This window comes from Centropristis striata, chromosome 6, assembly GCF_030273125.1.
Source record: "Centropristis striata isolate RG_2023a ecotype Rhode Island chromosome 6, C.striata_1.0, whole genome shotgun sequence".
NCBI lineage: Eukaryota > Metazoa > Chordata > Actinopteri > Perciformes > Serranidae > Centropristis > Centropristis striata.
The window spans coordinates 24,066,567-24,093,443 of record NC_081522.1 but is presented as its reverse complement, the minus strand read 5'-3'; the positions used below and the strand labels follow the sequence as shown (position 1 = coordinate 24,093,443).

At 43.0% G+C, this 26,877-nt stretch overlaps 1 protein-coding gene across 1 annotated transcript; it reads right to left on the bottom strand.

The window, feature by feature from the left end:
• Positions 1 to 992: 992 nt before the first annotated feature.
• On the bottom strand, positions 993 to 25,675 carry ccnd2a (cyclin D2, a). The gene is made up of 5 exons (XM_059335077.1): positions 25,269 to 25,675; positions 23,693 to 23,908; positions 20,652 to 20,811; positions 12,592 to 12,740; positions 993 to 4,970 (listed from the first exon to the last, which is right to left on the bottom strand). Exons 1-5 carry the CDS (start codon positions 25,461 to 25,463, stop codon positions 4,797 to 4,799), a joined length of 894 nt encoding a protein of 297 aa, XP_059191060.1. The 5' UTR covers positions 25,464 to 25,675; the 3' UTR covers positions 993 to 4,796.
• Between the last annotated feature and the right edge of the window lie 1,202 nt (positions 25,676 to 26,877).

Sequence of the window (26,877 nt, the reverse complement as noted above, 5' to 3'; positions counted from 1 at the left end):
GTTTTGGTATTTTTACTTCAGTAATGGATCTGAATACTTTTTCCACCACTGGATTATTCTCTGCAGCACCTGCTGAGGTTAACTTCGTTCTAGCTTGTGCTAAATGAGTGCAGAACACACTAACTTGTTTACAGGTTTAAGATTTAACATGAAAAAATATGATCAATTTAAAATGATTGCACATGTTTATAAATTAAACCAGATAACATATATTAAGTAGTTCAAATGTACCTTACCCTGACAACAAGTAGAATGCTGCTTGCAGAAATACATGAAAAAAATAATAATCCAATAATATATTTGGAATATTTAAAACAATATGAGTGGGGCCATTCTGCATAAGGAATACTTTTACTTTTACTTGTCGTGGAGTAATTTCACAGTGTGGTATTAATACTTTTACTTCAGTCAGGGATCTAAATACTATTTCTACCACTGGTCGTGAGTCCCTTTTCTCATCAGTACATTTCTTTAACCTTTTGGTGGCAGATTTATTACTGAGCTGAAATATCAAAACCACCCATTTTTCTGGCGTGGACATATTTGCAGGGAGTGTTTATGACTGGTCTTCCTCATATTCTGGCCAGGGGAAATCACATTGTCCCACGCTCAACATCACTGCTTTGTGTAGCTTTCAAGTGATTAAGTGCTCCAGCTGAACTTTGCTCTCCAGTATCTTTGCTGACTCACACATACAAACTGGTCTATTGATCATGAAACAATTACACCAAAAGCTTAAAAGGAACACAGGCGTGGGAAATAGTGAGCTGATGTGGTGTCACACCCTTTAAAGCAGAAGTTTATTGAACAGAGGTTGTGCAACAGACATTTGAGGTACATGATATGAGTTATAGTGGAGGGGGGAGGGGGGGGGGGGAGGGGGCACTCAAAGGGAAATCTGCACCATTGAAACTTCCAGATATCACAATATTTATGGTTGGACATGACAGGTGTAGCTCAACCTATTATTATGTAGCAGTTACAATGGTGCGCACACACAGTATTTCAGACCAAAACGTATCTTTCTCACATACAGAATCCATATTTACTGACATTCAGAGTGATTGTGGTTGTATAAAGCAAGAAGTGTACTTTGGCCATCATAGGAATGCTGTTTCCCTTCTCTCGCACAGTCAGATGTAGCACCAACATGAACAGAAGTGAACATGCTTGAACTATCTACGGAGTAACTAAGAAATGTTGTTGCAACATCCCCCCTCCAATACAGGTTAAGTCCAAGTGGAAACTTTGCATATTTCCTGTTTCCCATCTCACTGAGCAAGTTGTTTCCCCACTAAAACAGTGGGAATCCTGCACAAAAATGCTAATTTGTTGTTGCTTTCCCCCATCCCCACTGTATTCTATCTCCTCCATTCCAGGCTACCTAACTGCAGAGGTATAGGTGATGGATTTGTTTGTGTTTTATATTTTGTCCAGTAAACCTGAGGTATAGGAAATACCACTGTTGCAGAATGTGACTGAAGAAGGAGAGCAAAATAGATTAAAAAAAATGGGTAAAGGAGACATGCTATCTAAGCAAACTGTCAAACTGTACAAAGAACATTTCCAGTCGAATACATTTCATGTTCTTCTATCACCATCTACTTCGTTTTTCTGAATGTATCTCTTAAGCAGTAAAATAATTATATTATAATACAAATGTTTATAAAATAGCAGCACACTCAAGTGACACATCACAACTAGGTAATGTTATTTTTTTGTATAAATGAAACAAATTCATAGCTTTTAGCAGCGCAAAACTCAATAAAAATATTGACACTTTTTTCTTGATGTCTTCACACCTCCTCCTCTGTCCTCTCTTCACTTTGGAATACAGTATCTCTAAATCTTAGAAAAACCCTTTTGCGGGTCTGGTCACCCCATAAAATATATCAAACACAAATTGAAAAGGTGGTCTCAATATATAATACATGCAACAATAAATTGCAGGAAAGAAAAATCACAACCATTAAGTTTGGGAGAGAGCTTACATCAGGCAAACAGAGGCAAAATGAAGAGGTCGTATCAAATATTCAAACGGGGATGTTTCGGCAAATATGTCATTAAATTGCCCAGTTTTACTGAAAAACATCCCTTAAACATTAGATCCCCATATTTATCTTCAGTCTGACAAACATACACTCAGCAAAGTCACATACCATCATGAAAAAAAACTCAAGCATTAAGTCAAAGACACCTTGCTGTGGCAAAGCCATGTGTCCCATTAAAACAAAACAGAACAAAACAAAAAGGGTCATCTGTCTCTTGTGCTGATGTCTTTTCGGCCGATCGAGCCCCTTGCCATTGATTTGAAGCAGCAAAGTTTACAGGGGACAGATGTGTTCACTGACAGACAATCAGCCTGAACTACACAAGCCAGCACCATAGAAAACTGACCAACCACTGCAACACACATCAGGTCAGGTGGTTTGGAACAAAGGCTCTCCTCTGTGTTAAATGCAAACCTGGTTGCCCTCTGAAGAACATGTGCAAATATGGGATGTTACCACCACCCTCTCTTATAGCTCATCGCCGCCGTGTTGACTATCTGTGGCTGTGATGCAGATAAATATGAAGAAGAAAAAAAATTCAAGTAAAAACAAATATTTCATTTCTTGACAAAGAAAAAATAAATCAAACAGAACCCATGGATCAGTGAACTCTGTGTGTAGGCATTTACAAATTCATAATGGCGTTTTATATTTGTTCAGATTCTCCCCATCAACTTGCACTTTGCTTCAATAGGAATGTTATCTTTGTTTTTGTTTTTTTTATCGGAATGTCCTCTTATCACAAGTCGTGGAAAGCTTTTTTAATTTTGCTTGACAAGGGTATGTCTGACAATTGGGAAACCAGCCCTACAAAGTAAACCAAAGAAAAGGCTAACAAGGAAAAAAAAAGAAAAGAAAACATCCATTCACATCCAATCACCACCCGACGCATTTCATTTTACTTATCTCCTGGGGAGCATGTTCTCAAAGTGCTTTGCCATTGAAATCATATAGGGCAGCTGAAAACAACCCTATGTGGGACTCCAGATGCATTGACAGTATATTATCATCCTGTACTCCTCAAACCCCCCACCCCCACCCCCATCCCCAAGAAAGTTCTTCCTCACATGATCTGGCAGCGTACAGTCTCAGTTCCTCATTTCATTTCCATGGAAATGGAAACCCAGAACGTTTTTGTTCACTTAGCTGTGTCATTGTAGACATCCATTATGAGAAATTACTGTTGATTCCATCCAAATATGCAGATTTCAAAGTTTCACCGCGAGGCCTTTGGGCATCTTTTTGTTCTTTATCTTTATCTTCTTTACCATTACTGGCTGTAGATCCTCCACACAGCAGCATCTCTCTGTCCTACCAGCCTGTCCCATGCACTCATGTTCCACAGTGACTTCTTAGTTGCAAACTGTCCCTCTCTCTCTAATCCTGTCCCCTCCCTGCTCATTAACACAGAGGAGTCTAACGTCCTCCGTACTACTTCCTCAAGACATCGTCCTCTCCTGGTTTTCACGTGTGCCACACACACACTGCACACGTGGGAGGTCATTACTACTCTGTCCAGACTCAAAGCAGCCTTTCACAACTAAGGAAACACCTTATCGTAACAACGTGAAAAAGAAGTATCTGTAATATCTCATTTACAGAATGGCAGTAATAAACAAACACCTCACATGACCTCTGAGTCTGAGGATGAACACCTCAGGAAAAATGCTCTTAGAAAGATAAGGGGCTCTAAGTGAAAGTCCCTTCGCCCGTATCCTCCTTCGCTAAACTTTTTTCTGTCTCACTCATGCACATGAGTTTATTGTTGGCCAACAATGAACCATGATGCATTGTTAATGCATGAAGGCAGTGATATAGCATAGATGCCCTGTTATACTGATGGACAAAGTATGTGTAGCCTCCACTTGCTCCATAGTCTTTAAACACAGAAGGCTACCACTGGATTCTGCGCAAGTGCCTCACGCCATTGAACGCACACTGCTAATATAGATACAGGATCACATGTAGCATTCACACACACACATACACACACACACCACACTCACAAACACACACACACGCCTGCACACACACTCTTGCACGCTGACACACAAGCAGCCTGACAAAAGGAGCTTATTGATCTCTACTACTGCTTCCAAAATATGTCCAATAATAATATTAATAATAATAAAAATAATAATAATTACTAATACTACTAATAATAATTATCATCCCGGTTCTTCCATGGACCACCAACTTTTAGCATAATGTTCTCACGGCTTCTTCTGTCTGTCTCATGTGGGCGTTGTGATGGCGTCCTCTCAAACACCAGCCACCAATGTTATAGTGATAATACTCATATTAACAAAACTGAAGCCCCACTGTGATCCCATGTAATTTCCGAATATTTTTTCACAACTTCTACAATAACAGCCTCATTATCAAGCTATGGTTAAAATATAACTTAAAGACCATACTATACAATCAAAGGCAGAATGCAAATAGGATTGGCTTCCCTTCTGTATATCCAAAGCACCACAGAGCTTCATCTTGTATCAAATTTGTTGCTTTTTAGACTACAACATAATAGAAAATCTATTTCATGGGCAGGTGTTTTGGACTTGAAGAACAGAAAAATCTACAAAAAAAAAAAACTAGCAAGCATTGTTCTTTTTCTTTTAAAGGGCTTGTGTTTTTAACATTTTTTGTTCTTTTGTTCTTTTTTTCTGCTTTTAAGAAAATTGAGGTTTTTTTCATGATGTTTTTTTTTTCCGTAAATCCTGTGCATGGACGCCCTCTGGTGGTTCACAAGTTAACATCACGGACGTCTGTCGGGGTGGAGGACTGGTCCAGCTCGTCCAGGCCTTTCCCGCTGGGGCCCCTCTGTGTCTGCTGCTGCTGCTGCTGCTGCTGCCGGCCCTCACGCAGGCTGCTCACCAGCACACGCTCAATCTGCTCCTGGCACTCTTTGAGAACATCCTGCAACGCAACAAGAGAGACAGGACAAGCTGTAAAAATATATACACTACCGATCAAAAGTTTTAGAACACCCCAATTTTTCCAGTTTTTTTATTGAAATTCAAGCAGTTCAAGTCAAACGAACAGCTTGAAAGGGTACAAAGGTAAGTGGTGAACTGCCAGAGGTAAATAAAAAAAGGTAAGCTTAACCAAAACTGAAAAATAATGTACATTTCAGAATTATACAAGTAGGCCTTTTTTCAGGGAACAAGAAATGGGTTAACAACTTAACTCTATGGAGTCTCGGGCTATTTTGTCCATTTTTGAATTCTTTTCATGTCTTTGTAAGTCATTTTGTGTCTTTTTTTTGGTCATTTTGTTTCTTTTTTTAGTCATTTTGTGTCTTTTGGTGTCTTTTTTGGGTAATTTTGTGTGTTTTTATAGTCCTTTAGTCCAACATAAAATGTGATTTACTTTCAAAACACTATCATGCTCAATAAAGAATTTTAAATGTTGCAAATGTGCATTAATTTCAGAGTACACTGAGACATTAAACTGCATCATTTTCAATTAAATTCTGGAAAAGTTGGTGTGTTCTAAAACTTTTGACCAGTAGTGTACATTTTTATCTCTACCTTTAAAAACCTCCTGCAGACCCAGCTCTTCAGAGAGCATCTTCTCTCCTAGCATCACACCATAATTCTACTCCTTAAAGAATCCTCACTAGTACTTATTGTTGCACTAATAGCTCTTATTGCAGTATACCTTCATTGTTTGTTTTTATTCTTCCTGTAAGTCGCTTTGGATAAAAGCGTCTGCTAAATCAGTAGTTCTCAACCTTTTTGAGTCGCGACCTCCAATTTAACATGCATGTTGTCCGCGACCCCCGCTCACTGAACACAATCTCACTGAACACAATCTCACTGAACCAACAAAAGACAGAAAATGACCAAAAAAAGACACAAAATTACCAAAAAAGACAGAAAATGACCAAAAAAGACACAAAATGACCAACAAAAGACAGAAAATGACCAAAAAAAGACACAAAATGACCAAAAAAGACACAAAATGACCAAAAAATGAAACAAAATGAACAAAAAAGACACAAAATGACCAGAAAAGACACAAAATGACCACAAAATGAAACAAAATGACCAAAAAAGACACAAAATGACCAGAAAAGACACAAAATGACCAAAAAATGAAACAAATTGACCACAAAATGACCAAAAAAGACACAAAGACACAAAATGACAAACAAAAAAACCACAAAATGACCAAAAAAAGACATTAAGTGACCAAAAACACATTAACACATGAACACTTGGAGACAGAGCTGACTTCCAAAATGATTTGGCGACCCCCAGAAATCAACTCGCGACCCCAATTGGGGTCCCGACCCCAAGGTTGAGAATAGCTGTGCTAAATGACTAAATGTCTAAATCTGCAAACTGGGGGACAGAAAGTTTTGTTAAGAAGAAAATGCTTATTTGTTTAAATCACATTTTAATAATATTTAACCTTCATAGTTTTAGTTTAGTTTCAATCCATGACAACGGAGCATTCTAGTCAACAAAATGTCATTATATTTTAGTCAGCTTATCATTACTTGTTGTCAAAACGCTTTCTCTCTTGATGCTGTCAGTTATTTTTAATTTAGTCTTGATTGAAGAAAATAGATTTTGGTAGAAAAAGATAGATTTTGGAAAAGTTTGCATTTCATTGTCATCCTTTATCGTCAACAATATTGCATGTTGACATAATCACATTGATGACATAATCACATTGATGACATAATCACATTGATGAACATATTTAGTCATAGTTTTTCTTAAAATAAATAGCCCTTATTGCAGTATACCTTGATTGTTTGCTTTTACTCTTCCTGTAAGTCGCTTTGGATAAAAGCGTCTGCTAAATGACTAAATGTAAATGTAAATGTAAATGTAACAATAAACATTGTACTACAGGTAATCAGTAGGGAAATTGGTCATTGCATTGAATGTGTGTAGGAGCACAGGGGCCCCTGGTGTGGCAGCATAGGGGCCCCTGGTGTGGCAGCATAGGCCAGGGTTTTAAATGACCCCCAACTTTTTAGCTCCTCCATCTACTGCCAAGGCTGAGCCCAGACACGGAGCAGACCCCAGCATTACATCAGCCCACCAGGGTTGTGCACTGAACACCACCCCTATAGTGGTCATGTGCACACGCACACACACACACACACACACACACACACACACACATGCATCAATGCACACATGCACACCACCGCTGCCTCCCCCATCCAGCCACCCACCTATCCCAGCACCTCCACCATTCCCAAACACACACAAAACCCAAACAGAAGTAGCCTTGACAACGCGGCTGAAAACACAGGTAGTACTAAAGCTATGTTAATTACATCCACCTCCTGTGGGAACACAAAGGTGGTGCTTTTTTAACGAGAGCCAGTCTGTGTGCCTGCCTGCCTGCAGGGGATCCATCTGAGACCTGGCCGGCTCGCCTTTCACCATCAAAGGCCGCCGCGGCAATCTGAGAATCCACCTGGGAGAGGAGCCTCTCAGCAGCGCTGAGCCCTCATATCCTCCCTGATGGAGGGTTGACAGAGGGGACAGCACCGCGCAGGAAGGAGGGGGAGGGGGATGTAAAGGGGAGAGTGGTGCTAAATGGTTGTTAGGGAGAGCGTCAGAGAAAGGTCAAACTGTTTTTGCGTGAGAAACTGATGACTAAAGATATTCAACAACACAACAAACTGACTGATGGAGCTGGTAACACTGCTCTCTGCTGGTGGAATACTAGAACACATGCATAAGCCTCTGCCTTAAAGCACCAGGCGTCTGTGGGAAACATGACTGAGAGCGCCCCATGGCCGGAGGGATGGGTGAAAGTGTTCGCTTGTGGAGCGGGGAAACATTCTTTAGAAATTTACAGCTAATTTAAACCTGATGGGCCACAGTTTGAGCCTGTGTTACAGCTTCTGGTGCCGCTTGGCCTTGATGGAATGAGAACTGAGGCCTCACTCACATCAGAATTGCTCCTCGGGAGCTGCACACGGGTGAGTGACAAAAGGTCACAGTGTCAAAGGGCAAACAGCATGAAGCATCACAGGGTGAGACGTGTTCTGTGTTGCTGAAAGGAAACATGAGTTTTTTGACATCTAACCAAACTCTCAAGACTGAAGTGATTTGTTGAAAATGTAGATAATGTTATGGAGGATTTCTTTACAAGTGGAATCTCTCTCAAAGAACTAATCTATTAAATTACACAACCACTAACAAAATGACTCAGCCTAGAGGGGGTTTGGAGATATCTGAAGTCTGCATGAAGCAATTGCTTTCCTGACATCTCTTTTATTTTGATTTCTCCAGCATCGACCGATGATTAGCTGGAGAAAGTTTTTTGGGTCACAATCCATGAAGAGTGATTTGATGTTGAGGAGGTTGGACTGATCTGGGCTGGGTGCCTCTGGGGGAATCGTTTCCCCACAGCAACGGGTCTGACGTGGAGGAAACCCGACCAGCGTCTGTCCCTTAATCTCCTCCAGAGGTTGGCTGCTAACATGGGCGTGTGCACACTCACACACACACAGAATCTTCCCACCAACATGTGCCTCATTGGTCATAAAATCTCAATTCCTGTGAGAAAATTAAGTAAAGCGAAGAACATGTAGAGGAACTGCCTGTGTCTTACCGCAAGAATGCACGCCTTCACTTCTTAAAAGACATCTCCCCCCGTCTCTGCTGCTCTTTAGAGCGGCAGCTCGGATCCCATGCCAAGCCCCATGGGCTTTATTCAAGAAACTTTAATGTCTTCAATGTGTGACTACTGGAAACACCAATACTGTTTTTAGAGAAGCTCTAGGTACTTGGATACTGAGGGGGCCAACAGCACTGAATAAGTTGGCCATGGGAGGTAGCGCTATACTGAAGCATCTTATTTTGCAGCCTCAGCCCGGAAAAACACATAACCACCTCAGATCCTCCCTGTCTTTACGGCCCTACATCCGCCCCACCTCAAACATGCATCATACTGCAACAATCTGTCCTTCTGACAAATCAAGGCATGCACATTATCCCTGGGCGGCCTTTGTGACACTGGCAGTAGGGGGGAAGTCGTGCAGACAGACAAAACCAAAAGGAAGAAATGTGTGAAGCCGTGGAATGTGTTTTAACTGCTGACTGTACCACACAAGACAGTGTTAGCTGCTCTGGGAGGACTTGGTGGTCAGACAGCTGAAGCAAACGCACAGGCACACACACACTACAGATCTCAGGGAATCCTAAAACAAAATATCCGGAGGCTGACACGGGAAATAAGGAGTCACCGCATGACTCGAATTTCCACAAGTTACAATAGAAAATGTGACCTTTCTCTTTCTTTAGCCCACATGCCGAAACACCACAAGTGGTGACGCCACAGGCTGTGTTAATAGAGATAATCTTTCTTAATAAATGCATCTTTGTTGCAAGTGTTCTGGCTTCAACATGCTGCTGTTGAATTCCTCCCACAGAAAATCACATTTCATTTCACGTCCATTCATCGAGCAACTTGAATGAGACCATCACAGAGAGATTAAGGTCAAAATGGAAACTATGATAAAAAAAAAAACAAGAAGAGAGGGTGAAATTGGAAAATGTGTTTCCGGTGTCTTAACATGTGACCCTGACCAAAAAAAAAAAAAAAAGATTCAGAAAAAACTGAGTCAAACGATAACATCTAAGAAGTGGTGGTCTTAAACCCTTGCACTTCTCTAACCTCTGTTTCCTGTTTTACCATTCAAGAATAAAGGGAAGCTGTACACACTGGGCCTTCATCTGCTATAAGCGTAAATGTTGAGTTGTAAAGTACATTTCTTACAGATCACCAGCAGTTTAGGGGATTCACAACAGAAGTAAAAGATTTTCTCTCTCTTCCACGTTATGGTCTGTCTGCTCTCTTGGCCACCAGGTGTATGTGAGGCTACACACATTCTTCCAGTGGCCCAAGATGGTGACTTGGCCCTATCACATTTCCACTGGAAAACCACAGCTTCTGGATACCACAGATGCCAGCAGGGTGCCAGGGGGGTGGCGTTGGCCATGATGCTGTTGGCAGCAGCAGTTGCACAGATTGGCCAAACTTGCTTTGCCTTCATATTTTGCCTGGCTCTTTGGCCGGCTGGCTACGAGACGCTGCTCCACCATCTCACCGGCCCTCTACCCTGCCTGCCAAAACCAAATACAGTATGTTATGTGTACACATTTAGACTCAGGTTCATACCACCACCCTGATGACTTCAGTTAAAATTGAGGTTGAGGTGACCCTTGGGTTTTGAATTGACGTATAAAGTGGTTTAGCTTTTGGGAAAAGAAGGTAGGGTAAGTGTTCAAATGACACGGTCAATGATCAACATTTCCTCTTTTTTGTGTGTGAAAGCCCAACTGCTCAGTCAGTGACAAACAAAGTAGATAGCACTGCAGCCACTTATTAATGCTGACAACTTCTGAGCATCTGTCATTAGGCTGTGTTTTTACACTGTAGAACAAGTGGTCTGATTAAAAACCAGAACATACTCTACGTGTTTAGTTTTGGCTGGATTCTAAGCAGTTTATACTAAAGCCTCTCATATATGTTGAATTAGGAAGGGTGCCCTCTGCTTTGCCTCGTGTGTTTACTGCGAGCCATGGCTTGTCTGAATCCAGGAATGTGAGGAGTTGATCATAGAGACACAGAGCGACTTAATTCCCTCAAGTCTAAGACCTTGCAGCCTAAACACACTGAGGCCCTGTGCTGCTGAGGTCAGCTATTTGTTTTTCCTCAGCTGCTGAGCGAGACTTCACACAGCTCGCACCAGAGGGAGCCATGCTTTCCAGCAGCGCTGCATTATGGACCATAGGAGGAGACGAGAGAGGGCTGATTGTCGCCAGGGAGGCATGACACCCCCCCAGTGTCCTTTCACACTTCAACAGCTTTCTTCCTCCTCCTCCTCCTCCTTCTTTTTGGGACAGACTTTAACATACCAGGGCTGAGGCTTAGGATCCGTGTCCTGCACGTTGATCTGCTCCCTGTGCAGTGAGCACACATGAACTCAAAATGTTCATGTTTAAATGACTCCTAACTAAAAGCCCTTTTCATCATGTTTGGTATTAGGAGTACTCCTGCCAAGGTAGTGAGTGGCCTCAGACCTGGAGCTGCTCCCTGGGCCCTCTGCTCCTTAATAGGATGGGTCAAATGCACAGGACTCAAAGAGACTAATAAAGAATAAGTTAACTCATCATAGTCTCCCTCTCTTTACCCTCTGTAGCTTTGCCCACCTACTTACAGTAAGCTATAGCAAGCTGAAGCCCTCTCCCATCCGCCTGATGAAAGCCAGGCGTCTCAGCGTCAGGAGAGGCCCTGCCTGTGTTTGGACTCAACTCACCCACCACCGCAACATTCACTGTACCCAGACAGCCACACAACGGCCTGGCCAGCATTCCTGTCAGCGACAGAGCACACTGTATATGCTCTCAACCTGGCTCGATTTAGAGGATTCTTTATATGAGGGGCCCTGAGCAGCCTGACCGGACTGATGGAGAGGAAGAGAAACCTGCCACAAGCAACCTCTAAGTCCAGTCAAGTGTATGCAAGAGAGGAGCCTGAGTATAAATCTACATAGTTCAGGATTTATTTTCATGAAGACATTTATGGTCTAAGTTAAAATCCCCCAAAAATGGGTTTGTGGAAAGCTGAATCCCAGTGTAGAGGCCAAATGTGAGTGTGACATTTCAACATTTCAATTTCTGTCTGTTGCAAACACACAACTTCAACAAACATGTGGGATTTCTTAACTTTTGACATGAATAACAGGGATATTTTCCCTCAGAAATTGTAAGTCTGCTAGAAAAAAACTGCTTTGCTTGTTAACAGTAACAGATTGTGTGTTTCAGTGGAAATGAGATGAGTAAATCGTGGCATTTAACTGGAAATGTAAACTGTCAGAACAGATGAAACGCAGCAGCAGCTGATTCAGCTTTGAATCTTATTGTAATCATTTTACTTAGATAGCTACCAGTGAAAACTTAACTGAGAGATAACAACATTTATTCCTCCTCATTCAAAAATTACTCAGAATCATCCCCCCTAATTTCCCAGACACAAGTATCAAGGTCTCAGCTAGACCCTGACTGACATTAGAAGTCAGTGTTTTAAACTTCTTGTTTTGGAAAAAACAAAAAATATATACAGTACAGGCCAAAAGTTTGGACACACCTTCTCATTCAATGCGTTTTTCTTTATTTTCATGACTATTTACATTGTAGATTCTCACTGAAGGCATCAAAACTATGAATGAACACATATAGAATTATGTACTTAACAAAAAAAGTGTGAAATAACTGAAAACATGTCTTGTATTTTAGATTCCTCAAAGTAACCACCCTTTGCTTACTAGAATATAAGACATGTTTTCAGTTATTTCACACTTTTTTGTTAAGTACATAATTCCACGTGTTCATTAATAGTTTTGATGAATTTACAATGTCAAGTCATGAAAATAAAGGAAACGCATTGAATGAGAAGGTGTGTCCAAACTTTTGGCCTGTACTGTATATATATACATATATATGTCTAGATCCAAGCTGCAATGAGCATTCTGGATGAGGATATAAAACAAACTCACCACTTCTGTGTTTGTGATTTTGGCCAGCAGGTCTGTCAGACTGTCGCCCCACTGTGACTGGTCAGCTGAATCCAGCTGGAGGCCGCAGATCGCTGCCCCCACACTTCCTGTGGCAATCATGGAGGGAGGGTACATGGCAAACCTGAAATCTGTCAGAGGAAGAAATGCTAATTGAGTTAAATGTGTCACCAGTACTATTAGTTTGTAAAAGATACGGAGAAGTATTTATTGTAAAGAGAGGAGCTAAAATCTTTTGATTCACACTGGTTTCTTTATTCACCTGGTGCCGATTCTAAACTGCACTTTTCAATTCATGTGCTCCACAAAAAGGGTACAGATACGTCCCTCCCAGAGACAATATGATTTGGTAATCTAGCAGTCAGCTAATAAATAATCCTTCTATTGCAGCGGGTCTGAACGCAGCGCTCACTAATGACCAGGGGCCTGGATAATGAGGGTTCACTTGGCTTGTAAAGGAGCTGAAAAGCAACCACCCTCACCCGCTCCCCACCCCGGTCCCCTTTTCCCCAGCCCGGCCCCTTTTCTTCCATCTCCTGAGTAAATCGTGTGCTTGCTGAAAAAAGCCCCATAGCGCTTGGAAAGGGAGGAATAAAGAGGCTCAGTGCCTCTGCCAATGCTCACTGCTGTAGGTCCTTTTTCCACGTGTGGTCACAGGCGTGCGTCTCAAAGACCAATAACCTTGTTAGCTCCCCTCACTGTCATTCATAATGCAAATGAGACAGCTTGTGAACGGGCCAGAAGCCCGAAAAGGCAAGGCAACTGGCATAGAGGGAGAGAGGGAGCAAGGAGACAGACAGACAGGGAGAGAGAGAGAGAGAGAGAGAGAGAGAGAGAGAGAGTTTTTCTCTTCACAAACAGACACACACACATACTCGCACACACACACTTGCTCCTTTCTTTATTCTCTCTTTATGTCTTGCTCAACTTCTACCTTTCTTTTTGGACAACACATGGCCTGCTTAGATGGGGCCAGTGAATGGCACACATGCCTCAGTCTTTGTTGCTACAACAGGCAGCGGTTTGCATTGGCGGCCCTCCTATCTTTTAGCATATTAATAGAGTGGCGGGCCTGCGAGAGGGAAGGCAGAAGAGTGTGACTCCATTGTCCAGAGTCATCACCTCATTTCACCCAATTGAGAGACACAGCATCCATCCCCTCTCTGCTGATACCAATTCAGATCGACAGGCTGGACAAAGAGTGTGGCTGGACAGGGGGGACAGGGGGTCGAAGGGGGGAGGAAGATGAAGAAGGAGGGATGGGACGGAATGGCGACAAGGCAACAAGGAGAAAAGAGGGGAAGGTGGTGGGCTTGGTGGGAGAGGAGAGGGGGTGGACAACTCCGGTGCACATCACTCTCAAGTCTGTGTCCAGACTCTTGTGAGGTTTTGGAAGAAGAAAAGAGTCGCCCTCCAGCGACCCTCACCTCCTGCCTCCCGCCTACCCCCCCCCCCCCCCCCCCCCCACCCCCCACCCACCACCCCCCCCACAAGTATTCCTCTGTTCCTGGGCCACCTATGGGCTGGAGGAGTGGGCAGCGGGGGCACAGAAACAGCCTGCACATTAACATATTGCCATATTCAATTGCAAAGCAAACTGCGTGCGATGGCCATGAAGGCGATTTTTCTTCCTTCTTTTTTTAAAATCTGGAATCAAAGAGGTAGGCCCTTTGATAGCTGTAAAGGCAGCCCCTCACTGCCTTTTTAACATGCACAGCCAGGCGCTTTCTCATCTTGTGGGCTCAGTGTTGACAAATAAATGAACTTATTATACACCCCTGTGTTAGCCGCTGGGCCTCTGCCAAGGGGCGATTTATTAAAGGCTACCTCGAGCCAAGAGGAAAGAGCACACAAAGCCCCTCAGCATTACATCACTGCTGTAAGAGCACAAGTTTCTATAGAGGGGTAAAAGGACAAAGGCATACACGGATTTACTGTACGTGTGTAGTGAGAGCAGACTGACAGGCAAGGAGGCAGACAGCTCAGAGACACAGGAGGGAAACAATGCACTGATGCCTGTGTGCACTTAAGATGCACACACACACACACACACACACACACACACACACACACACACACACACAGCACAGACGTAGGTTTGTGGGAGAGCTGAGTGGTGGACAGTGGGCAGCAAGCTGATTTTTCGCACTCAAGACAAGACAGGTCTGTAGCAGAACAAGGACGCGCGCGTGCAGCCGATGCAGGCTGACACTCCGGCCTGGTGGCTGCTGCATGTGGGGGGAAGAATGGCTGTATTTTAGGAGGCCCTCATTGATATTCATGTTGAGGATAAACAGTGTATGTAGCTGAGTGGGGACGCCTGCGATGGAAAGCTCCCTGTGAGCAGCGGCTGGCTGGCCTGGCCTGCACGCCTCTCACCCCCTTCAATGGCCCTTTCTCCTCCCTGTGCCCCCTCATCTCCATTCCTCCGTGTTACTGCCCCCTGAAACTTCATCCCCAGGCTTCTGGTCACACAGTCTGCTGCCCTACATGGCCCACTCCTCTTGGGTGGCTGCAATGCACAGTATGCACATTAAACTTGTAAATTAATTAAAGTTGGAAAGTTGAACAACAGCCAAGAGAAGAAAGAAAAAAAAACTCCAAATCCTCCTTCTCACCCTCTCCTCTCTTTCCAGCGCTATAAATCAGGGTCTTGTATTCTATACATGTAGCGCTTATTGACCTTGTTTATTAAGGGAGTAGCATTACGAGGACCCGGGGCCTGTTGACTGATTAAGGCCAAAAACAAATATCATTTTGGGATTGGCATGACAGTACATTTCACCGCTAATGCAACACAGCCTGGTAGTCAAAACAAGGTCTGTAGAGAGCTACTCAGACGCTTCACCTACTGGAGCTCTTTGAGACACAAACAACAACTTCCCAGCCGGGCTCGTGGAGTTCTTCCACAATGCAACAAGGGGAGAAATCACTGATTAAGAAACAATAACTCAATACTGCTATCTGTCATCTTCCATTACCTCTTGTTCCAGACTGTCACTCTGGAGACAAACAGAAAACAAAACTTGGGAGAGTCTGAGTCATGCACTCTGCTCAAACTGTGATTTGCACTCATTTGCCAGAAAACAGAATTCCTCCTTAATTGTAGCATCCTGTGACAGCTCACGTCAGCCTTGCACCATCATCTCCACTGTCACAGCTGCAGCATTAAGGCCATGTCAGCAACCATGAGCATACAGATCTGGATCAGAGCAAAGGTGAAATATTTAAAAACTCTTTTTATCTCTCTGTCTCTGCAGCTGATATGATGATTGGACAAAATTGGGAGCTTAGCAGAAGAAATTAAACCTTAGAGGCATTGAAGTGGTGTGTCTTTTGAAATCTGGAAACCTGATGATTAATTTGAGATGCACTGTGTCAAGTTGTTCTAGTCAGAAGTCTAGAAGGGCTTACAGTTTTAAAGAATATGAAAGTTGTTCCCATGAGTTGTTGCAGCAATTGATACCATTTGTTACACACATTTCATGCACAATTTTAATACAATTCGTCAAATATACCTCCAAAGTACCATAATACGCAACAACACCTTGAGGAACACCATAGAATAATGCATGCTGTGATTATTTTGGTAATTAGATGGCAAGCACCTCTGTACTAGAGATTGCTAAAAACAAAACAAAAATAAAAGAAATATATGAAAAATAAGAAAAACTGCTTGTTTTGCCCAAGATTGCATGGGATTGAGCATAAAGTGGGCATGTTTGTAAAGGGCAAATGTGTGGGCACCCATAGAATACATTTTCATTCAGATATATTAAAGTCAGAGGTCAAGGGATCTCTTTTGAAAATGGCCAAGTCAGGATTTTCCTGGCCACAAGAGTGAGGCTCTCTAATCAGACAAGTCAGACAGACTGAGAGCCACTCTGGTGTCATGACAAAAATGTTCAGGTCAAACTAGCTGCCACTAACATTTACATGACTTCAAATCACAAATATTAGTCTTTGTGGCTAGCGTGACCTCCAAGGTAAACATGTAAGCTCAAAAACATTTTGATTTCTAAACCCTTCTGGCTGGATAATTGCAGCCTCAAAAGCAAAAATGTCTTTCTTTGTGATTCTGGTGTGACTCAGCTGGCCACAGTATTTACAGTGTGGTGCTGATTACGCCAGCGAGGTGAAGGGGGGAACTCAGGACATGCCACTCCATGATTCACTCTGTGTGTCACATTTTTGGGCGCATACTGTCAGGAGCCTTCTTCCTGCTCCGCATGTTGACAATGCAGCCCAACCGGACATGATTCCTCACATCAGTGGAGCGTGTGGAGAGATGATAATTTGTTGGAGGAGGTAGCTAATTTGTTCGGGTTCTGAGTCACCAAACATGAAGGGGGTTTTATGTAAACAAACACCAGTAAAGACCATTTCATTGACCACATCTGAGATGAATCATTCATCTCTAGAATGCGGAGCTGAGCCTGGAGGGGATTCTCCATGCAGCAGAAACTTGGAAAGGAAGCTACAAGGAGCATTCCTGCCTCTGGACCAGTGAGACTCAACAGTGGAGATGAAAGGAGAGCTTATGAATCATCTCAGAACATTAGACTGGTCACTGCTGGATAGAAATTAGAGCCAGACGGATTTAAACTGATATCATAATATTCTTATTCTGTAATGCCGTCTATTGGTATATGTTGTCTGATAAGCAAATTGCTTTACAAAACATATAATGGGAAGATTTAAAAATTGTGTTGTCTTTTTAATATTATTTAATAGTAATACATCATGTGTATAACTTATTGTAATGTATAAAAATGTTAAGTAGAGTATTAATGAAGTTATTTGTTTAAGAAAGCAGCCTACTGAATACCTCTGCAGAGTCATATCAGTGCAAAGTCCACATAGACAAAGTGTTTTTTCATTCCAAATGAAATATTCACTATATTGGCCGCCATATTGGCAATTCCTTCCTGTATAGTCAAAAATCCTCCAGAATTTGAGGCATGCAGCTCGGAGACCACAGTCAGAAAAATTTAAATCGGTCAAGCTCTGAATCATCTTCACAGAGTTTCACTGATCCTCTGTGCATCTCTTCATATATTATTTTAAAATAAAAATTAAATAAAGTCAAGAAATGTATGTAAAATGTGTTATGTAGATATTAAATTATAAAGCTCAGCTTTCTTAAAACTTTTCTGTAAAAAGTGATGTTATACCGGAGGGAAAGTGAACCCAAGCAGCAAACCTAGACTTCTATCAGGTTTGTTAGCTAGTGAATCATTAGTTTGTCTCAGAGAAACTAACCGGTTAATCATCAAGTTACTACACACATTTGGAAAAAAGTCATCAAATGCTATTCTGAGATAAGAGAGAGAGTTCTCGCTTGTTATTTACATCTCATCTTGTAGCAAAATCTTCATTGTGTCCTCCAGGACAATTGACTCTCTCTTGGACAGCTCTGTTGGCCAAGATCCAGAATTTTCTTTTGATCAGCTTCTATGACTATTGTCACCATTCCATGCATACCATTACAGAGAGAGCTATTGGAGTTGGCATAAAAAAATAGAGCATAATCCCTGCCAATATGGCAAGAAGACGGAGCTCAATAACCGCAGCAGACAGGTTGGGGTGCATCTGTCTGCCCCATACACCCCGTCCATTCTCCCACTTTACCTCAATTGAATAAGAATAGAAGAGGAAACTCGGAGTGCTTGGTGTCTGTGTGTAGGAATGGAGGTTCATAATCTCTCTTAATGAGCTTGTTTCTGGGCTATTATCCGGCGGCCTGCCTCAGGGAAACGCTGGTGTTTCCTATCAAGTGGCCCCGCAGCGCTGACCCTCGCATGGCTCTGCATATGAAATGTAAGGGCCAAGCCTTTTGTCTCCTTTCTCCCAGCCACTAGCTGAGATCCTGAGCCATTTGCATAGTCCTGAATGGACCAGCCAATGTTATTAATTAATACAGAGCCAGCCTGCGCCACCTGACAAAATCCCACCGAGTGCCCCGAACGGAACTGTTTCATCAAAAGAGAGGAGCCATTAGGAATGAGAGGCCTTATTCTCCACTTCTCCTCTTCTCTCTCTTGTTCCCTTGAAAACAGAGAGCCGTGGTTTTATGCGTGTTTTCTTTTTCAGTATAGGCAGCAGCAGTGCTGGGAGTAGTGGTGGGCTGTGGGCTGAATGAGACGGTATGAAATAGGAAGGCCACAGGTGACCCGTTGTCAACTGTCTTGCAAATGTAAATCCTCCTGAGAGATCTCCTCCTTCTGCTGCGTCTTCACCTTCTCAGCTCTGCTCAGACAATGTCTCAAGGAGGATTCTCACCAGATAACCTAAAGATTTACGGCTGGGAGCGCTCCGCAAATGGAGTTTCGAATTCCCAGAGATCTTCAGATGCACCAAATTGTTGACTCACTCGTCTCTCTCTGGTGTGCCCTCACTCTGTGTTTGCCTGGATACAAGTATGAGGAGAGCATACACACATAAATGGCCCATTGCTAATCCAGAGCTATCTCCACAAAGTCTCTCTCCTAAAACACAATGTCAGGAGGACGACTCCAGGAGGCTCGTAAATTTATTTCCACTGCCTCATTGAAGCAATTAAGGACAAAGTGCATGCTGAGTCTTTCACAATGCTGCTTTGGGAATAGGTCCGATCACTGACACGCTGTCATTCCACACATTAATCCGCTGGCACAAAATAAAATGTGTGGTGAGACGGGGAGAGGAAGAGAGCAAGAGATAGTAGGAGAGAGAGAAGGAAAGGGAGACGTAGACGAAGAGAGGAAACAGGCATTTCTTTTTTGCAAACTGTGGTTGCAAACTTTTCTCACCCTATCACACCCATTGCACAATCAGTGCAGGGGATTCCATCACTTTATGTTGTAAATACCTGTCACCTCCCTTCTATCTATTCATCTAACTATACACACACTCCTCTGAATGATGTCAGCACAAGAGCCTTTTCCCATGAGGGGGTGTAGTTAGCATTCCTGTTTGAGGCCTGCAGAAAAGGAAGCTGCTGCTGCTGCTGCTGGTGGTGGTGGGGGTCACCCAGAAAGTGAGAAATAAAGGAATGCCATATAAGCCTTATTGTGGCTCATTAATGTTAATATAAATCCTGCTTGTTTCCTACCTCTAGCCATGCCTTGTTTGTAACGTGGAGTTGGAGGTGACGCAAACAGGAGAAACCTGCCCTGAAGAGAATCTCAACATGGGAAAGCTATCATGTCCTCCAGCTGTAGGGCGGGGAGGCGTGAGAAGTTAGGGGGGAGAGAAAGAGGGAAGGAAGGCGGCAGGGGAAAGAGATATGAAAACATGACATGCCTTAGAATTGGCAGTGCAAAAACAATACACTCCTCTGGCTTTCCCCGACTCCCCTGTTCCCTCCTGCATCTTCTCCGTCTCTTTCAGATCATGTTAAAGGCTCCCTGTCCCTCCCACGACTCGCTGGATGTTTGATCTTGAGAGAACAATTCACCTCGAGAGCAGAAAGACAATGGCCCGCCTGCCTCCACCCCTGTCCATTCCTCTTCTCGACCCTGTGCGACATGGGAATGCCCCTCAACCAGGCTAAATCTGCTTTGAAGTGTTACTGGATGCTCTGGAAGCCACTGATACGCCTCGAAAACACGACCAGATACCAGACGGGAGAAGACAAATGATGGACGTCGGGCCTACCAGCTTAATGCTAAGATATCTTCCATGACACATGCTTTTCTTAGGCAGAATATTTTCCCATCGGAGGTAATGCATCTGACCTAAGTGATGGCGGGCCGGGACTGGCCCACAGCACACCTCTAAGCAGAGCTGTTGCCGCATGTTATAAAGAGAAGAGGGCTTTGATGCGGTGCTGAAAGAAGAATGTGCAGATAAAGATATTTTGCAACACGAGAAAGTATGTTGATGCAAGCCATTATCGCTTGGTTTGACTTGGCAGCTTGTCCACCATCAGTGTCACTTGCAACAGCAAAAAGAAAAAAAAAAGAAAGACATACGATATGAAGATGACGTCTGCTCGGTCATCATTAAGGTATGTTTTTCTGAATAAACATGACAATTCATTGGGACAAACATAAACCTACCTGTGGCACAGAGGGCGATGAAGGTCTGGACATGTTTGCGTATAAGCGCCAGCTTATCCTCGGGCAGCGGCAGCCTCCGCACAATGTGCTCGATGAAGTCGTTCGGCGTTACTGCTGCCAAGTTCCACTTCAACTTCCCCAACACCACCAGTTCCCATTCCTGGAGGGAGAGAGAGAGAGAGAGAGAGAGAGAGAGAGAGAGAGAGAGAGAGAGAGAGAGAGAGAGAGAGAGAGAGACAGAGAGAGAGAGAGAGAGCAGAGAATGAGGATAACTGAAATGAGAAAGACTGAGAAAGACACAACCACACATTGACATACTGTAGCACTCTAAATGCTGCTACAGCCGGTTACACTGCTGTCTGAAGGGAAGGACTGCACCCCTGCTGGCCCCTGGCCCCTTACATTAGCATGTGTGGAGGTTAAGCATTATTGTTATTACGTTAGTCTTTGCTTGGCTGGGCCTGGGACACAGAAACACCAGCAGCGCCACCAACCCAGGTGACCTCACAACACTGTCTCCCTCCCCGTCTGTCTGTCTGGCATCTGGGGACTTTCCTAAAGAGGCCCACCGGAGGTTCTACTGTGTGTGTGTGTGTGTGTGTGTGTGTGTGTGTGTGTGTGTGATAGCAGAGTGAAAATGGATAGGAAGGCTATGCTTGTTGAGCAGCACCAGCAATAAATGTATATAAAGTTAAACAGCGTTTCATTATTTCATCTTATCTGATTCTATTCATCATCTAAACTATAAAGTGTGTGTTGCAACAGGTAATGTCATCACTTTCCTTGATTGCATTTCACTGCCAATCCTGTTAAAGCCTTTCAGCAACAAATTCACCCTTTCAGACAATATTTTTCATCATGTGAACTATGTTAAGTGCCAGAATTGTTAAAGGCTAATTAATGCTTGGATCAAACATAACCCAACACCTTTCTGTATCATGACACTCACAGGAATCAACTTCTCTGTACTTCACAAATCATTTCAATGTAGATCTCTTGACACATGCTGGTCTGTGTAATGTGTGTGTGTGTGTGTGTGTGTGTGTGTTAGATGGGTAGGAGGGAAGACATTAGGTGTGGTGCTCTCTTCTCTTAGACTGAATTGTTACTTTCACTTCCTAGAGGAGGAGGTGATTAACGGATGAGTTGGTGACTAATTTGGGAAAAAATTTGGTGGTTTGGTTCCGGACTGCAGCCTTGTGACTGGGACCACGGATGCTCTTCATTTTCCCTTTTCAGTCAGAGAGAGAGACCACATGGACTCAGTCATGAGACAATTCAACATGGCTGCCACTGACCCAGCTGCAGTTTTCTAATCAAAGTGACCTTTTTCACTCTTGGCAGGGCGGTGGATAGAGGGGAGGAAAGGCACTTTTCTTTAAAAACAGGGGTTTGGGTTTTTACTCAGTTACTCATGTGGGAGGAAATGAGAAAATAAAAGCACCTCTGACTTAACGTTCAACTCCCTTTGCTTGCTTGGAGATGTATAACCACTACTCCAAAGACTCAACTATTTGATCAAACCAAAAGGCCCAGCGTTGGCCTTTTGACTGTTCCTGTTAATATTTGCAACATGGCCGCCTCCTGCTCTCAAAAGCCACTTCCATCAGTGCCAGCGAGCAAGACTGAGGGCTACAGCGAAGGCTATGATAAACCTTGCAACACAGCCTCTATGCTGACAGAGTGGCAGGCACCCACTTCCTTCTGCTACTGCCTTCTGGTCACACCTTCTTTGTAACATTGCGGTTCATTTACAAAAAATTGTTACCAAAGACGAGGACCAAAAAAAAAAAACGATCACATGCCCCGAGCAGCTGATCTCTGTTTCCTGTATCTGCATGTCAGCCAAAATACTGCCTTATACAGAAACAGTGAGAAGAGGCCCCAGAAAACCAGTTCAAGGACTGAGGGCTCTGTCTAAAGGTACGACACTTTCATTTTATACGAGTGCTCCATGGCTCATTTTAATGCACCTACTTGTCAAACCTACAACTTTAACACGCTGACCATTGCACCCTTGGCTGCTGAGACGGGAAATTAAATCTGACACAAGATTCCCAAGCAAATTCCAGAAATGATCAGAAACCAACTGAACAGCAGCTTGACACGAATAAACTGCAGCAATCAGCTCGGGGAGCGGAACCGCCAGTCAGGCCTACAACCATCAGCCACGTCTGAATCAGAATATGTGGCCTCTTTCACAACATGGGTGGGATTGGCTGTTGTTTACTGAGGAATGTTTATGTAGCACCACAGAGCAGTGGGGAAACACTTATCTGATGGGAAACTGAGTTAATTAATTGGTTTGCGCTGGTGAAGGCAGCTCAGGCTGAAGAATCTTTATCAAATACAACACAGAGGAGCCACTCTTTTTTTTTTTTTTTTTAATGACACACAATCCCTGCATCCACAGCAGTGACGTGCATCGTTGTGACTGCGAGCAGCATTCCGGCATTGAAAAATGTGTGAGGATCAAAAATAGTGCAGCATGACATAATATCACAAATGTGTGCATCCATGGTTATTTTTGGATGTGAGCTGACCTGTAAAAGGCAAACTTGAATTTCTCTGTGTCTCTCCCTCTCTTGCTGACAGGAACAGAGTCAGAACTCTGGCTGGAGTTCAAGCTGACCTCGTTGCTCTGTGCAAATATCTGCCACTAGATGGCGATGGAGACCACTGCACAGGCTGCATGGATACTGTAAAGTCCAGAGGGTCTTGTACAGTAAAGAGAACCATTGTGGAACAATTCACTGTGAGGCTTTTTTGCTTTTCATGCACCTTTTGGTGACGGCGCAATCGAAAGTGGAGGCCGGAGAGCAGAATGAGTGAAAAGAAGACTACCATGGATTTGAATATGTGATATTATGAGCTGAATGAATATAAAGAGTATTATTTTAATTAATCAATGCCTGAAATAAACACTTTTTTCATAACTAAACATGATATATAATGCAGATGTGTGTGTGGTGATGCCAGCATGAATCATCAGAGATTTCACTTTGAATTGAGTGAAATGTGTTGAACCAACTGTTGCTTACCAGCAGCTCCTGTGGTCTGATGGAGTTATCTGTGTAGATGCAAAGCTTCTCTGCGGTTAATGGACGAGTCTCTTTCAATTTGGATGCAAGAAACATGCACACTGCTCCCAGCAGCTGCAGGTTACACTTTTTGGTGGGTACCACGGCTAAAAATCTGTCTAAGTAGTTCATGGCCAAAGGAAAAACTTCTTCCTCGCACTTCTGTTCCTCACAAACCTGAGGAAAGAGACAACACAATGCAGCAAAGTTGAGCGTTTGGAATCCACCCTGCAGAGACCTGACTTATTTTCCAACACTTTGTAATGTATAGAAAACTTTTGTGAGCAAACGAAACAAAAGTGTAATCACATAAAGAGCACATATAAATTCAATGACACACATAGTTGGGGCCCGGCCAAGAATCTGCGCCCAGCCCTAATCGGTTGCGACATCAGAAATTAATTCGAAATAGAATATTTTGCAAAGAATGAAATAAGTCTCGGACACATACTGTCAATAGAGTCGCATTCCTGCTGTTCATTCACTAAGAAATGAATTCAAGTCACAATCAGCCGAGCCAAAAAACACCCCGACAGCGCGAGCACACGGAAACACACTTTTTTTTTTCATTCGTCATATTTTCATAAAATAATTAAAAATATAAATAAATTGCCTGGAGCGATTTTCTTCGCATCATAATGTGCAGGGGGGTCTTCTGTATCAGATCCGACAATTCATATCCAAATGCACGCGCGATTAATGGCAATAAAACGTCAAAATAAAAGCGGAGTAGCGAGAGGTTGCTCTGATGTGCGTCACCGGCGAGCCGATATATTTATTTCAAAAATTAATTAAAAATCTCCAGTAGGTCGGATCTTTATAATATTTAAATGAAAATAAAGCTAAGGGGCTCAAGATTGTTTACACGTGCATGTTGATCAGAAATATTTGATAAAGTGACATAAACGGAACATAATTCCAGAGAGAGGCTGTGCGACGGGGGGAAGACAGAAAGGACAGATAAGGCCCTCGCCCCTTCCGACATTTAAAATAGATACCTAAAATGTTTGCAACGCTTTTTCACCTCATTGTTATATTCAGAGGACACAATAGAGCCTCCTCTGTCATTGCCGATGGGTTATAACCGCTGTTATTCCCTTTATGACACTGTAAAGTCCTCTTAAAAGCACAAGCGCTCCTGTAAAAAACCAACATGGCGATAGAGGAGCGCAAGGCAGCATTGCATTGGGGAGTGCATACGTGTGCATGGAAATATTCAGGCTATCTAAAATAATAACATTAAAGAATGAACGGGCAGCTCGTGCACATTACATACGAGGCATGGCAGGAGAATTCTCCGGTGTCACGTTCTCACAAGTTTCATAAACACAACACGCGACTTAGAAAATGGTGAGAAATGACAGAAAGCGACACATTTGGTTATAAGCAGTCGGAAATGAGAGCAACAAGTGTGATCTACTGTCCAAAATATTGCAAAGAGCGACCAGCAAAGCATAAGGAAACACACTGAGAGGCTTTAAAGTCGAGCACGGAAATAATAAAGACTTGTCAGCACTCGGTGTTTCGGTAGCTATACCTCCAACATCCAAGTCGCGACCATCCTTCTCATAAACGGCTGGATGTCTTTCTGGACGCCTTTGAAATAGGAATATTGCGGTAGAAATCTCTCCTCTATGGTCAACAAGCTCTGCAGGACTCTGTCATCGCACAGGAGGTTCGGATCGGGACGAGCTCGTATGATGGTGTCCATTTCGAGGCAGAGCAGCTCCATGGTGCTGGTGCTTTCACTTCAAGAAAAAAAAGTAGTATTTCTCTCTCGGTAACGTAAAAAGCGGTGATGCAGAGCAAAAAAACTGCAAAAAGGATGGCAGGGAAAGTGTTTTTAGAGGCATAAAGAGTGAGACTGCAGGGGCTCCGTAAGAGTAGTCCTGCCTCTCCTTGTTGAGAACTTTTTCCTCTCTCCCCACAGTGCGCCTCTACTTTCATCCGCCTGGCCAGATCAGGCGCATTTCAAGCCTGCCCCATGCATGCGCCACTGACGCAATTCACTTCATTACCTCTGTATAGAGCAGCAACAACATGCAACACTGCTGTCCCTCTTTCTTCTACAGACACAACTTTCTAACTTGTTTTATGTAAACATTTATAAGGCTCACTCTTTTTTCAAAATAGATGCACGACAAAAAGATGCAGAATAAAAAAATCCATCCAAACTGGACTTAAACACGATTTATTCACATTTAGCGGCTGTTTTATGCAGGAATAAAACACTTCTTTAAATTCTTGGGATATAATAAAGTATGTGACTTATGGATGTTTTATTAGAACATGGTACTCTCAGGTAAAATCTGTGTTTTATTAGATGTATTTCTTAACATCCTTGCTTGTGATGGTAATTAAAGAATGGAGGACATAATGGTAGTGCCATTAACATGATATAAATAAATAAGTTCATGTTTGCATTATTTTTACGCACATTGTCAGCATAAAAAGCCTCCAATGTGCTAATTTTACTTGCTGAACTGAAACAAAGTGACCCCTCGTGAGGCTATCTTAATGTTCATATATTAAAAAGAAAAACTCTAAAAGCTAGCTGTCTTTTGAACATGTCCGCCAGCTTTTCAAACGGACTCAGTGAACCTGAGCGCGGAGCATGACGCATGTAGATACTGTATGTATGTGGCCATAAACACTGCATGTTAACTTACAGGGGCGCGTGCTCACAGGACAGAGCCACCCTCCCACCCAGGCTGAAACGCACACACACACACACACACACACACACACACACACACACACACACACACACACACACACACACACACACACACACACACACACACACACGGTCTACGAACTATTTAATTCATTGCAGCCACAAACTGCTTGTGGTTGAGATAGCTTTCTAGGAAATGTGAAGCAGCGTTGAGTTTTTTTCTCTTTGCATGATCTTCTGCTATAGATAACGCTAAGATGACAGTCATTGGCTTTGCTCAACCCAAATATTACCAAGCAACTTCACAATTTCTGCTAAAATCCCCTTTTATTTGTTTATTTTTGAAATTCAGACTTTTGTCATGATTTACATGGAAAAACAAGCAGGTGGAAACGAAGCTGAGAGTGTAAGTCATTGAGCAGATAATTAAAAAATGACTGCCAAATGATTTAGCCTCACATACAGTCAC